The 14,214-nt window shown below is 44.7% G+C and overlaps 1 protein-coding gene across 1 annotated transcript in view; it reads right to left on the reverse strand.

The window, feature by feature from the left end:
- The window catches only part of BPNT2 (3'(2'), 5'-bisphosphate nucleotidase 2), a 35,189-nt gene extending 22,240 nt beyond the window's left edge, over positions 1–12,949 (reverse strand). Inside the window, exon 1 of the mRNA XM_002710504.5 lies at positions 12,296–12,949. Coding sequence (XP_002710550.2) covers positions 12,296–12,682 — 387 coding nt within the window. The 5' untranslated portion in view covers positions 12,683–12,949. The remainder of the gene's footprint in view (positions 1–12,295) is intronic.
- Between the last annotated feature and the right edge of the window lie 1,265 nt (positions 12,950–14,214).

Below are 14,214 nucleotides of genomic sequence, written 5' to 3' on the forward strand. Positions count from 1 at the left end.
AATCTAGAAGAAGTGCCCTCCTACTCACCAATAAACAAATGCAAAGACTGAGGTGAGAGTATACCTGGTGTGTTAGAAGGCCTCAAGGACAGGATGAGCCAAGGTGAAAGGCACTGGAGGTGAGGACCTTGTAGGCCAACAGACAGGTGCCATCCATCATCACCTCTACTGACAATGTGCAGCGGTGCTAGTCATTGCAATAAGCTAAAGGGGAATGGAGGGTGTGTCTGAGGAATATGAAGATCTGAAAGGAAAAAACGAAGCCATAATATGCAAGTTGGTGGACTGAGCACTGAGAAAATCCAAAAGAACTCACAGATAAATCATAGAATTAAAAACAAAGTTGCTGGATAGAAGATAAATATTTATCAATCAACTGATTATAGATTAGCAACCAGTAGTTATTTAATTCTCTAAAAAATAGGAAACCATTTAAAGGGCGAGCATTGTGGCTCGAGGGTTAAGCTACCACTTGTGATACTAGCCATCTCATATCTTTCTCTCCCTCTCCCCTTCCCCCCTCTTTTTCTTTCTTTCTCTGTTGCTCTTTCAAATAAATCTTAAAAATAAAAGAAAACCATTTGAAATAACAGAAAGAAAGTACTTGGGAAAAGATTATGCAACATGTAATACATAGAGAAAAATTAAACTATTAATAGACACAGGGGCCAGAGCTGGAACAGAGTGGGTTAAGCCCATATCTGCAGCACCAGCATCCCATATGGGCACCAATTCAAGTCCTGGCTGCTCTATTTCTGATCCAGCACCCTGCTAATGTGCAAGAAAGCAGCACAAGATGGCCCCAGTGTTTGGGCCCCTGCCACCCACGTGGGAGACCCAGAAGAAGCTTCAGTCTCCTGGCTTCAGCCTGGCCCATCCCTGGCCATTGTGGTCATTTGGAGGGTGAACCAATGGATGGAAGATCTCTGTCTCCTTCTCTCTGTAACTCTGACTTTCCAAAAATAATTTTTTAAAGGTATGAACAAAAGCCTTAACAAAAATCCCATTTTAATGGATAGAAAGACAAAAAACAGTAAAGGGGTTGATGATGTGGCATATGTGCTTATTATAGTACTGATATCCTATATCAGAGTTCCAGTTAGAGTCCTGGTTGCTCTGCTTCTGATTTAGCTTCCTGGTAATGTGCCTGAGAAGGAAGCAGAATATAGTCCAAGTACTTGGAGTTCCTGACTTCCGGTTTTAGCCTGGCCTAAACCTGGCTCTTGCAGTTACCTGGAAAAGATTCTCAGTGCCTCTCGCTCCCTTCTCTCTGTCACTCTGCCTTTCAATAATAATAATAATAATCTTTTTAAAAAGTAAAAATGCCAGTTTTATGATCAATAAAAATGTCAATTTTATCATCAGTAAACTATATTTAATCCAAATCAACCTAAATTCTTAATTTTTTTTTCCTTTTTTTCGGAATTTGGACAAGCTATTTCTTGTGTTTTTTTTTTAACTATTTCTGAAATTTACATGGTAGAGTAAAAGCCAGAAGACCCATCTTTTGGAGGAAAGGAAAAAGGGAGAGAATATCATGGTGTGGTGATTATCTCTACCATATTATTAACACATTTTAAAATTTTTACTTATTTATTTGAGAAGCAGAGACAAGAACACAATCCAGGTCCTCCTGAATAGATGGCAGAGACTCAAGCACTTGAGCTGTCAACGTGTGCCTCCCAGGGTGAGCATTAGCAAGAAATTAGAACCTGGAGAGGAACTGAGACTTGAACCTAGGCACTCTCATATAGGATGCAGGCATTCCAAAGGCAGCCTGCTTATCCAAACATCCTCCTCTAGTGTGACTTATTTTAATATAGAATAATTAAAACCATGGCACTGATGAAGCATTTTGGCTTCAGAGGTCACACTTTCAGTGATAACACTAGACTACCTCTGAAAAATGAAAGAAGCCGTGAACCTGCAGATGGAAGACCTTTCTGTCTCTCCCTCTCCTTGCAATTCTACCTCTCAAATAAATAAATAAATCTTTAAAAAAAAAAAAAAGAATCTCAGAAAGACAATACAGTTCATGTTGGGCCTTGATAACTTCATTTTACAAAAATGATAGTGCCAAGTCTGACTGGCAACTACTGAGCCTTATTATTAGATTTTTGCTTATAATTCAAATCAACTTCACCATTTACTCTCAAGTGAAAAATAACTAACATGTTATAAACTTATTATTTGAAAAATATGCACTGGGAATGAGGTGAGGGAGAAACAAACAAACAAACAAGAACATTACATAAATACTCAGTCTGCTTTTGCATACTGCTAGTTACAACCTGCCACTACCAAAAGACATCTGTAAATTTAATAAATCCACTACCCACCAATGTAAATGCCCCTCCACCAGCTGCTGAGGTCAAAACTAGGGTATCTTTCTCAGTCCTTTTCCATATTCCACATCAGACCAATAAGTCCTGGATTCTACCTCCAAGTTTTAAATATGCATCTATCAGGGCCTGCACTGTGGCATAGCAGATAAAGCCGTCACCTGTAGTGCCAGCATCCTATATGGACACTGGTTTGAGTCCCAAACGCTCCACTTCCAATCCAGCTCTCTGCTATGGCTGGGAAAGCAGTAGAAGATGGCCCAAGTCCTTGGGCCCCTGTACCTGCATGGGAGACCTGGAAGAAACTCCTGGCTCCTGGCTTCAGATTGGCGCAGCTTCAGCTGTTGTAGCCATCTGGGAAGTAAAACAGCAGATGGAAGACCTCTCTTTCTCTCTCTGCCTCTCCTTCTCTCTCTGTGTAATTCTGACTTTCAAATAAATAAATATTTTAAATAAATAAATATGTATCTTCCAAGAAAATCCTACTTTAAGCCTCCATCTCTCACTTGGGTTTCTACATAAAACCTCAGATTTTTCTTGCCTTCTATAGGGCACTCACCCATTCAACAACTATTGGATTACTACATACTTCATAAACAGCTTTGTGGACCTGCTTCAACAATGAACAAAACAGACAATATCACTACCCTTACTAAAGCTTCCCTTCTCAACTCAGTAAACTGTCATCTTTGTAAATCAGATCAGTTTAAAACTCCCAGTTTAAAACCTTCCCATAGTTTTTCATTATACAAAGACAAAATCCACATTCCTTACCATCACCATCATCTACAAGGCCAATCCTAAAAGATCTGACCCCAGGAACTGTTATCCAGGGAACTCTATTTATTTCTTCAAAAAAAAGAAGAAAAAAAAAAGGATATATTTACATTACTTGAAAGGTAGAAAGAGGGCAAGAATGAGAGCAAGAAAGAGAGAGAGTTCTTCCATCTGCTGGTTCACTCCACAAATGGCCATATTGAAGCCAAGATCTTTAACTAGGTCTCCCACGTTAGCAAGGGCCTAGGAACTTGGGCTATCTTCTGTTGCTTTCCCAGGCACATTGGCAGGGAGCTGGATCAGAAACAGAGCAGCTGGGACCCTAACAGGTGTCTATATGGAATGCTGGCATCACAGGCTGCAGCTTTACCTGCTGCACCACAATGCTAGCCCCTATTTGTTTCCTTTACTCTGCATCCTGGACTTAGTAGTTTTCTTATGGTTCCTTGGCCTGTCTAGCTGTACATTTGCCCAGATCTCTACATTTTAACCTGTTTCTTATCATTCAGGTCTCAGCTCAAATGTCATAGCCTCAGTGTGGCCTTTTCTGTTTACTACAGATAAACCAAGATCATAGTTACTTTCTCCACATGATTCTTTTTGGCTTCTTCAAATCCCTGATCAGTATTTGAACCACCTTCTGTTACATGTTTGCTGTCTATCTTGACTACCTAGAACACCAGCTCTGTGAGAGTACAAGGACACAGACACAGTTTTTTTTTTTTTTTCTTTCATTTTTGTAGCTCCAGCCCCATAAAGGGGTGGGGAACATTTGGCCCACAGGCTGTAAAAGGACCACCCAATCATTTGGTCTGGACCCTGCCAAGGCAACCACAGGCAGGACTAAAGTTAGTAAATCTACAGCAGGCTAATTTTAAGTTGGTAATTTTGTATGGCCCACAAATGAGGTTATAAATATCCAAATGGCCCTTGGCAGAAAAAAGGTTGACCACCCCTGGAAGTAGGTGCTCAATAAATTCTTCTAGAGTGAAATACTATTTTTAGCCAGTGCAGTTTTCCATTTCTTCCACCATAATCACGTTCCACTCAATCTACCACCCTCCCTGCTCTCATCCCTCATCCCGACTGCCTGTTACAGACCTCAATAGGGAATTTAAGAATAACAAATGAGCTTCCAGCTCACATAGAGCCCATACCTATCCAAATAGCCTCAGTCAACCAATCCTCCTGAAGAAGCCCTCTGTGGTATAAATGGGGGGAAAAATACAGCTTTTTTTTTTTTTTAAAAGAAAAAAGCATTTATTTTAAAGGCAGAGTTAGAGAGAAAGAAAGAGATCTTCCATCCGCTGGCTTACTCCCCAAATGGCCGCCAAGAGCTGGGGCTAGGAGCTTCATCTGTGTCTGTCTTGTGGATGCAGGGCCCCAAGGACTTGGGCCATCCTCTGCTGCTTTCCCATCAGCAAGGAACTGGATTGGGGGTAGAACAGCCAAGACTCGAACTAGTGCCCATATGGAGGCTGGCATCGAAGGCGGTGGCTTAACCCATCATACCATGATGCCAGCCCAAAAATGCAGCTTTCAGAGAACCTATGATTTTAGCAGGATAAGCCTAGAAGGTTTCTGGAAATCTGAAAACAGACCTTGGGCTATGGTCTGACCTTAGGCTATGGTCACGCTTAATAACTCATCTTGCAGTTTTAACACATACCTAGCAACTATCTAAACATTCTCATATTCTGTGTTAGCCTGTATATGTAGCAAATATGGATTTCTTTATGTTAATTTGCCTCCTAAGCATTTCTACTGCTCACTTTCCAGTTATCATTAGTCTTTTCCTGGGTATATGGAAGACTTTACGTCCCATTTCCCTTGCAGTCAGAGGCACATGGCAGAGTTCTGGCCAATGAAATATGGACAAAGATGTAGACATATGAAACATGGACAAAAATGTGGCTGCATATCACTTCCTGGCTGAGCATGAAACCAGCGACCCTGCTCAGGTCTCCAATTTCTTCTCCTCCTCTTCCATGTTGACAGTAAGAACCACACATCAACAAACACAAATGGGTCACAGAGTGACTACATGGAAGACAACAGCGTGGGAGAACCAGGCTTCTGAGATTTGGGGTTGTTACCATAGCACTGCCTACTCAGTTCTTCCCAACTAATGCTTTTTCTCTTTTATAGCAAAGTAAATATTCCCAAGCAGTATAAGAGGCAGAAAAAATTTACATGTTTGATTCAATTTAGTTGATTCTCTTTCTCTATACTTGAACCTTGCACCAGCAACTCTGAGGAATAAAAATTATAACAGGGAGGGAGTTAGGGGAAACACAAGCAATAATTTGCAGCATAAAACAGTAGGAATGATACATACATATCTGAAGGGGAAGCACAGCTTAAAGGCGGTATTAGCAATGAGAACAGAATCTAGAATAAGAGGGATGGTCCATAATTCAAAAGCATAAATTGTTCAGTCTCTATGTCAAATAATGCCTGATTTAGCATAGTCATGTTAGGACTCATACTTTGCAAATTCAAATATTTTTAGAACAAGCCTGTCTATTTAAAGATTATATTTGATTATATTTATATAATATATGTACATATAAGCATATACATGTATTGGGGCTCACTTGTACCTCAGGCAAAAGAAAGGGGAAAGAAACTATTTTTCATCGGTATTGTCCAAACTCAAGGTCCCAAAACATAACTACTGGTTTTAGTATGGTAGCTCAGCTACTTTAGGGTTTGAAGGGATTTTGGGTTAACTCATTAAGGAGGAATCAAACATTTACTGAATCTCTCCATAAATCATTATGTACTAGTAAGTTTTTGAATATAATATCTCAAATAGTGCCAACCTCACACTAAGGGTGATGGTTAATTTTATGTCAACTTGACTGGATCAAGAGGTACCTAGATATTTAGCTAAACATCATTTCTAGGTGTGTTCATGGCACTGTTTCTGGTGAGTTTTGTGTTTGAACCAGTGGACACAGTAAAGTAGACTGCCCTCCTAAATGTGCATGGGCATCACATAATCCTTTTAGGGCCTGATTAGAACAAAATGGGGAGGGAGAGAGAGAACTCATCCCTTCTTCTGCCTCACCGACACATCAGTCTTCTCCTGCCACTGGACTGAGACTTCACATCACTGGCTCCCTGGTTCTTATGACTTTAGACCTGGACAAAATCATTGCACTAGCTTTCCTGGGTCTCAGCCTCCATAATCAAGAGAGAAATTCTTTGTTAGAAATCCCTATCGGTTGCTTCTCTGGATTATCCTGACCAATACAGTAGGCATGCAATCACTACTTTCCAAAGGTACAAAGAAGCATCCCTCGGGGCTGGCCTTGGGGCATAATGGGTTAGGCTATCTCCTGTGATGCTGGCATCTCATATAGGCACCAGTTCGAGATCTGGCCACTCCACTTCCCATCCAGGTCTCTGTTAATGCACCCGAGGAAGCAGCAGAACATGGTCCAAGTCCTTGATAGCCGGTATTGATGTGGGAAACTGAAAAGAAGATCCTGGCTTTGGTCTGGCCCATCTCTAGCTATTGCAGCCAGTTGGGGAGTGAACCAGCAGATGGAAAGTATCTGTATCTCTCTCTCTCTCCCCCTCCCTCCCTCCACTTCTCTCTCTGTATAACCCTTTCAAATTAAAGAAAAAAAGGCACTAAAATGTTTAATTCAGTGTCTGCTACTAGTTAGAAGCAAAGCAAAATAAGCTGAGCATAAATGTCCCAATGCCTGAGTTTCTAGTCCTCATTTTCACATGCCCTATTCTAACACTCTCCTAACTAATCTCATTTACCTCCAAATGCCAAAAACCCAAACTAGGTCATATCACAGACCTCAAGAAAAGTCAGTTAAGTTTGGCCACCTTTGGGTACTCCAGTATTAGCCTTAAGATGAGGTCCAAACTCTTCTGAGCTTGGAATATAATCTTGCCCATGCCTACCTTTTTTTTGTTGTTTACATTTTTATTTAATGAATGCATTTTTTCATAGATACAACTTTAGGAATATGGCAATTCTTTCCCCCATACTCACCCTTCCACCCCTACTCCCATCCCATCTTCTTCTCCCTTTCCCATCTCCTTCTTCATTATGGTTCATTTTTAGTTCGATTTTATATACAAAGGACCAACTCCATGTTAAGCACAGATTTCAAGTTTGCACCCACATGCCTACCTTTCTAATCTTCCACAGTAATTCCCTGAAGTTTATCTTACCCAAACTCATCAGGTTACTTGGATTTGCTATGCTATAGTTTTTCTTGGGCCTTCTCTTTTGACTACTGCTTTTCTCTGCCTGCAGTGCTTGTATCTGCACCTCTCACAAGTTACCCTGATCTTATAGAACAAACTGTGGCCCAAAGAAGATAAAGACTGGCCAGGACCACCTAAGCTGGTTACTGGGTAAGATGTCAAAGAAAGTATTCTTGGTACCAGATAAGCACATCTCAAACATTTCCAATGAGTTCTTCCATTAAAAGAAATGAGCTTAATTCTCATCCTACAGGTCAAGGAAGGCAACCACCGAAGTTATTGCTGTCAGACTGAAGTACTATACTTTATCTTCAAATAACTCATCGTCAAAACTTCTAACAATTCAAGGACAGGAGTTCCTCAAACGGAGTCTTCTGTACATTAAATCAAAACCATAGGGGCCAGCACTGTGGCATAGCAGGTAGAGCTGCTGCCTGCAGTGCCAGCATCCCATATGGGAGCCGGTTTGAGTCCTGGTTGCTCCACTTCTGATCCAGCTCTCTGCTGTGGCCTGGGAGAGTAGTGGAAGATGTCCCAAATCTTTGGGCCCCTGCACCCGCGTAGAGACCTGAAAGAAGCTCCTGGCTCCAGATTGGCGCAGCTCCAGCCATTGTAGCCAATTGGGGAGTGAACCAGTGGATGGAAGACCTCTCTCTCTCTCTCTCTCTCTGTAACTCTTTCAAATAAATAAATAAATCTTTTTTTAAAAAATCAAAACCATAAGTCCGGGCAGGCATTTAGCCTAGCAGTTAAGATGCCTGTATTCTGTATCAGAGTGCCCAGTTTGAGGCCTGCTCTCTGCTGCCAATCCAGTTTCTTACTAATGAACACCCCACAAGGCAGCAGGTGGTGGTTCAAATAATAACAACAACAACAATAATAAAACAATAAAACCATTTACATCTAAGTTTATTCTGAGGTGGAAAACTCGCTCCACAAGTCTTCACACTTCACTGCCACCATTATCCACAAGGATATAACTGGAACCATGTCCCACAAATGGCTGCAGTTACTATTACTCTGACACAATGATATCAAACATTGCTAACATTTATGAAGAAGCAATCAGCTGCCCTGGGACTCTTCCAAGATCCCCGAGAAAAATTTAAAGACAAAAGGAAATCCAAAGACCCCAGACCAAACTTCACTTTTGTTAGGACCTCATTAATTTCTCTGGAGTATAAGTTTCTCAACCTGGGCACCAACTGAAAAATTGGACCAGATTAGTCCCTGGTTATAGGGGACTATTGTGTGCGTTATTTGAAAAATATTCAATAGATGCTAACAGCAGTCCACCCCTGGTTGTGACAACTAAAAATGTCTCCAGACATTGCCAAAAGTCCTTTGAGGGAGAAGGGGTCACGCTGATCTTGGATGGGTGCTCTAACATGACTCCTGGTATATCCTTTTACTGATGAAAGGTAGATGGGAAAACTCAGGCCTCAGATGCCAAACAGGAAAGTTAGGGAGAAAAGAAAATACACCTTTCTCATTTGCACAGGGCACTAGGTTAAAATAAAGGAGTATTTGCAGTTGCTCAAAGGTCACTTTCCATCAGGAAGTACACTGAGTGTGATATGATTTAAGTTTCTTATCAAAAAGTTTTGGGTGAGGTTTCAAAAACAACCAGGCATTTAAATACTCTGCTTCCAGGCACTGGGGGAGGGCAGGGTAGAGGGAAGAAATGCAGAGTTGAGTCTACTTTCTAGATGACGAGAACATCTACCATCCAGCCTAAACAACAGAGGAGTGAAAGGAGATGGCAACATGATACCACCCCAACTTTGACAGTACATAAATGAACATAATTTTTGTATTCCACCAATCAACACCCAGCCTGAACACTAAAGATGTACACATAAACATTCAAAGTCTCAGAAGACGACAGTCACTTCACATTAAGGCAGAGACTTCAACATCTACAATTCCAGAAGCATGGCTTTTGTGTTAATGAAACAGCTCACAATCTTTGGCAGTTATTCCCTTATTGTTTGCTAATAAGTGAGAAAAAGCACACACACACACAGATTGTTCTCAGTACTTCAGATATTTTTGTCTTTATCTCTCAAATAAGTTTTTGGTTTTTTTTTTTTTTTTGGACAGGCAGAGTGGACAGTGAGAGAGACAGAGAGAAAGGTCTTCCTTCTTCGTTGGTTCACCCTCCAATGGCCGTCGCGGCCGGTGCGCTGCGGCTGGCGCACCGCACTGATCCGATGGCAGGAACCAGGTGCTTCTCCTGGTCTCCCATGCGGGTGCAGGGCCCAAGCACTTGGGCCATCCTCCACTGCACTCGCTGGCCACAGCAGAGAGCTGGCCTGGAAGAGGGGCAACCGGGACAGAATCCGGCTCCCCGACCGGGACTAGAACCCGGTGTGCTGGCGCCGCAAGGCAGAGGATTAGCCTGTTGAGCCACGGCGCTGGCCCTCTCAAATAAGTTTTTCAACTCTGCTTGCTATATTTCACTGTTGTTAAGTGTCTACAATCGTATGTTTTTCTCAGGAGGACACACTATTAAATTTTATGTAGTCTCCCACAGATGCAGCTAAAATCAAAAGCTAAGATAATTTATATAAGCCATGGAATGTCATGAGCCTCAGATTTCCCATCTATGAAGTGGGCATTAACAAAGTTTACTTCTTAGTGTTGCTTATGTGTGGCCTGTATATGAGCATCCGGGATACACTGAATAAATGCTTACTATTAGCACGGATATAAACATTGTACATCAACTTCACTGAAACTCCTGCTTGTTTTATTAACTGGTGGGAAACATCCACCTTTGGGAGAAGACAAAGCAGTTATTCACAAGCACACCTTACATCTAGACACAAAGGAGGATAAGCATTATTCATGGTAACGGAGCAAGTGAGGTGAAAAGAAAAAGGCAAAAATATTATTTTGAGTACACATCTGAAAAAAATGCACTGATGTCAATTACATCTGATATCCACCAGCTCATGATAGAAAGCTGATATTCCTTTCTACTGTAACAAAAAAAAAGGAGGAGGAGGTGGTGGAAGTGGAGGAAGAAGAGGGAAGGGAAGGAGAGGCTAGGAGAGAGGAGGGAAGGGAAGAGAAATGAGAATAAAGCAATATGATAGATTGGAAGGAGACTTACACAAGATACATAATTGTACAATGACAACACTATTAACTTTTCCAAAAACAATACTAAAATGTCAAACACCTTGCAAAGAAGCCTGTGATATCACCATTAAATATTGAAATTTCACTAGAAACAAATTTTCTTCCCAATATCCAAAACTCACTGTTAGGTGAGAAAAGACACAGAAAGTATTGCTACACTACGCTGAACTCTTCCCTGGAACTGCAATACATGTTATTTATTTATTTATTTATTTATTTATTTATTTATTTATTTTTGACAGAGTTAGACCGTGAGAGAGAGACAGAGAGAAAGGTCTTCCTTTTTCCCTTGCTTTACCCCCCAAGTGGCCGCTATGGCCAGCCAGCACATTACCGCCAGCGCGCTGTGCCGATCTGAAGCCAGGAGCCAGGTGCTTCCTCCTGGTCTCCTATGCGGGTGCAGGGCCCAAGGACCTGGGCCATTCTCCACTGCCCTCCCAGACCACAGAAGAGAACTGGACTGGAAGAGGAGCAACCGGGACAGAATCCAGTGCCCCGACCGGGACTAGAACCCGAGTGCGGGTGCCGCAGGCAGAGGATTAGCCTAGTGAGCCGCGGCGCTGGCCATGCAATACATTTTAAAAGCTTTGTAGGCCATTCAACAGCAGCGCCACTGAAGTGATGGATTCAAAAAATATTAACAAATCGACAACGTCTGGATTTTCCTAAGATAATGTCAACTCCTGGGGCAAGCACTGTGGCGTGGCAGGTAAAGCTGCCACCTGCAGTGCTGGCATCCTATGTGGGTGCAGATTCGAGTCCTGGCTGCTCCACTTCTGCTCCAGCTCTCTGCTACGGCCTGGGAAAGCAGTGGAAGACAGCCCAAGTCCTTGGGCCCCTGCAACCACGTGGGAGATCAGGAGGAAGCTCCTGGCTCCTGGCTTCAGATAGGCCCAGCTCCACCCATTGTGGCCATATGAGGACTGAACCAAGGGAAGACCTTTCCTTCTTCCTTTCCCTTTTTTTTCTTCCTTCCTTCCTTCCTCTCTTTCTTCTCTGTCTCTCTGTAACTCTGCCTTTCAAATAAATAAATCTTAAAAAAAAAGAAAGAAAGAAAAGAAAAGAAAATATCAACTCCAGAAAACGACCCATGAAAAGGTAAAAGTCAGTCCGCTCTTATTTCCTTGGAGGAAAAAGGGATCTCTAAGCGAGCGCCAGGTGACAGCGACTGAAATGAAGTTGCTGGGTGCACCCTCCCGACGCTTTCCAGAAGGGCCCCCAGATTCTGTGCCACGGAGAGAACTACAGGCAAACTATTTCACGAGCATAACCCTCCCGAAATGCCCTGCACACCGCCACCTCTGCAACAGGACTTTCACGGCTCTGGGCCTTCTGGTTGGCTCCTGGAAGTTCTGCCAGAAACCATGTACTCCAGTCCCACTAAGGAAAATCAGCTGGGAGAGAGGGGCTGCACGGGACGTTTCTAGTCCACATCCCCTTTACAGAGGAGCCTGTACCAGCGAGGCAACTCATTTTCTCAGCCTTTTGTCAGCAAAGCCCACCCAGAACCCAGGGCTCCTGACCCCCGGTACAAACAGCGCGCGCACACAACCCAGGGCAGCGTGGGCCCGGAGTCTGACAGCCTGCGACCTCACCCAGCTTTTCCAGGAACTGCCTGCGACCTCGCGCACCTTCACTCCGGCCTCTTTATATATGCACACATCTGCAAAATGGGAGCCAGAGGCCCCACCGCCCGGGGCTGTTAGAGCAGCCAGCGCCCGGAGCCAAGTTCCCAAGGCCCGGGTGGGGGCGCGCCGCCCTCCCGCCGCCTCCCGCCGCTCGCGGCCCCCCACCTGCACGCTGGGGAAGGCGGTCTTGAGCAGGTAGAACATCTTGCGGTTGGACAGCACGTCGCCGCTGGTCATCTTGTCCTCGGCTCCCTCGCGCGTCTTCCCCTTGGACTTCTCGTGGAGGACGTTGCTCTCGCGGACGCGCCTCACCTCGTCGCCGCCGCGCATCGCGGCCAGCACCGACACCGCCAGCATCTCGCGCAAGTCCACGGTGCCCCCGTCCGCCGCGGCCGCGGGCCCCGCCGCGCCGCCAGCGGGCTCGCCGCCCATGCCGAAGACGCTAAAGCGGCCGGCCAGGAAGCCCGAGTAGAGGTGGTAGAGCACGCCGAGCCCCAGCAGGCAGAACACGGCCACCCCCAGCGGGGACAGGCGGATGCCCATGGGGGCCATGGCGCGCGAGGCCGGGCGCTCGGGGCGGCGGCCCTCACAGGCCTCCCCGTGCCCGCCGCTGCTGCCGTAGCCGCCGCGCTCGGGACCGGCCGCCGGGAGGGCTACACAGGCGTCGGCTCTCCGGCGTCCGCGCGCCCCATCATTCCTTCCCGGGAAACGTCGAGCCGCGCAGCGAAGACCCTCGTCGCCGCCTCGCGAGCTAGATTCTCCCCTCCCCGGGCAGCGCCGCTCGGTCTCTTCGGCCGGCCGGTGGCTCTGACTTCCACGTTAGCCACGGGCCGCGAGGTGAAAGGGGAGCGTGGGTGTGTATCCGGGTTACGCCGGGGGCGTGGCGGATGGGCGTGGCGAGGCAGGCTCCTCCCCCAGGCGGGGCGGCTGGCTCGGCTCCTCCTCCCGAGTCCCGGGGCTGAGCTGCCTTGTTTTGTTGATTTTGGTTTTCAAAGCGCTGCTGGGGCAAGCAAGTGGCTTTCTGCTTTGAGTTAAGTCTCCCTTTCTGCGGCCACGTATGGCTGAAGTGAAGCCACACTGGCGGTCTAGCGTTTCCCATCACTCTCAGATTAGTGAGAAACCGGGTAAAAACCGTTTTTTAAAGCGAAGTCCGTAAGCTTTTCTCTCTGGTGCTTGTGTACACGGAGTCTAGTTTTAAATGGTCTTTCAGGGGCTGGGCAGAAAGGGGAGAACCTGCACCAGGCTGTTAATTCTGCGATCTGAAAGTTCATTGTCTGTATTTATAGATTTTCCCTTTTACTCCACATGCCAGAAGAAATATCCTCTAAGCACGCCTTGCTCTCTGGCTGTGCTACTGAGAGAAAACACAGTAAGCTGCCCGGCTTCTAGGTTTACTTTAGCCCTGCCTTGATCCCAGAAGCACAGGAGGGAGAGGTAGTTTTTTAACAGAATCCACTTGCTGTAAAGGTTGTCCATCTAGAATAGGTAATCTCTGACTCAGTATAAGCCCTCCAAAAGGCCTATAACAGAAGCATTTAACAGAAATAACTGCCTTCTCCCGTGCAATCATAACAGTGCTTACTAAATTTTAACAAATATTATAATATGTATTCTTAAGTTTATCTTTAATCCTTTTTTTTAAACTTTTATTTAGTAGATATAAATTTCCAAAGTACAGTTTATGGATTACAATGTTTTTTTTCCCCCGTAATTTCCCACCCACCCACAACCCTCCCATGTCCCCCTCCCCCTCCCATTCCATTCACATCAAGATTCATTTTCGATTATCTTTATATACAGAAGATCAATTTAGTATATATTAAGTAAAGATTTCAACAGTTTGCCCCCACACGGAACACAAATTGCCAAATACTGTTTGAGCACTAGTCATATCATTAATTCACATTGAACTAATTAATCCTAAAAGTCAATAAGATGGGGGCCAGTGCTGTGGGATAACGGGCAAAACTGATGCCTGCAGTGCCTACATCCCATATGGGCACCAGTTTAACTACCTGCTGCTCTCTACTATGGCCTGGGTAAACAGCAGAAGGTGGCCCATGTCCTTGGGCCCCTGCACCCAT

The sequence above is a fragment of the Oryctolagus cuniculus genome, chromosome 6 (genome assembly GCF_964237555.1).
Source record: "Oryctolagus cuniculus chromosome 6, mOryCun1.1, whole genome shotgun sequence".
NCBI lineage: Eukaryota > Metazoa > Chordata > Mammalia > Lagomorpha > Leporidae > Oryctolagus > Oryctolagus cuniculus.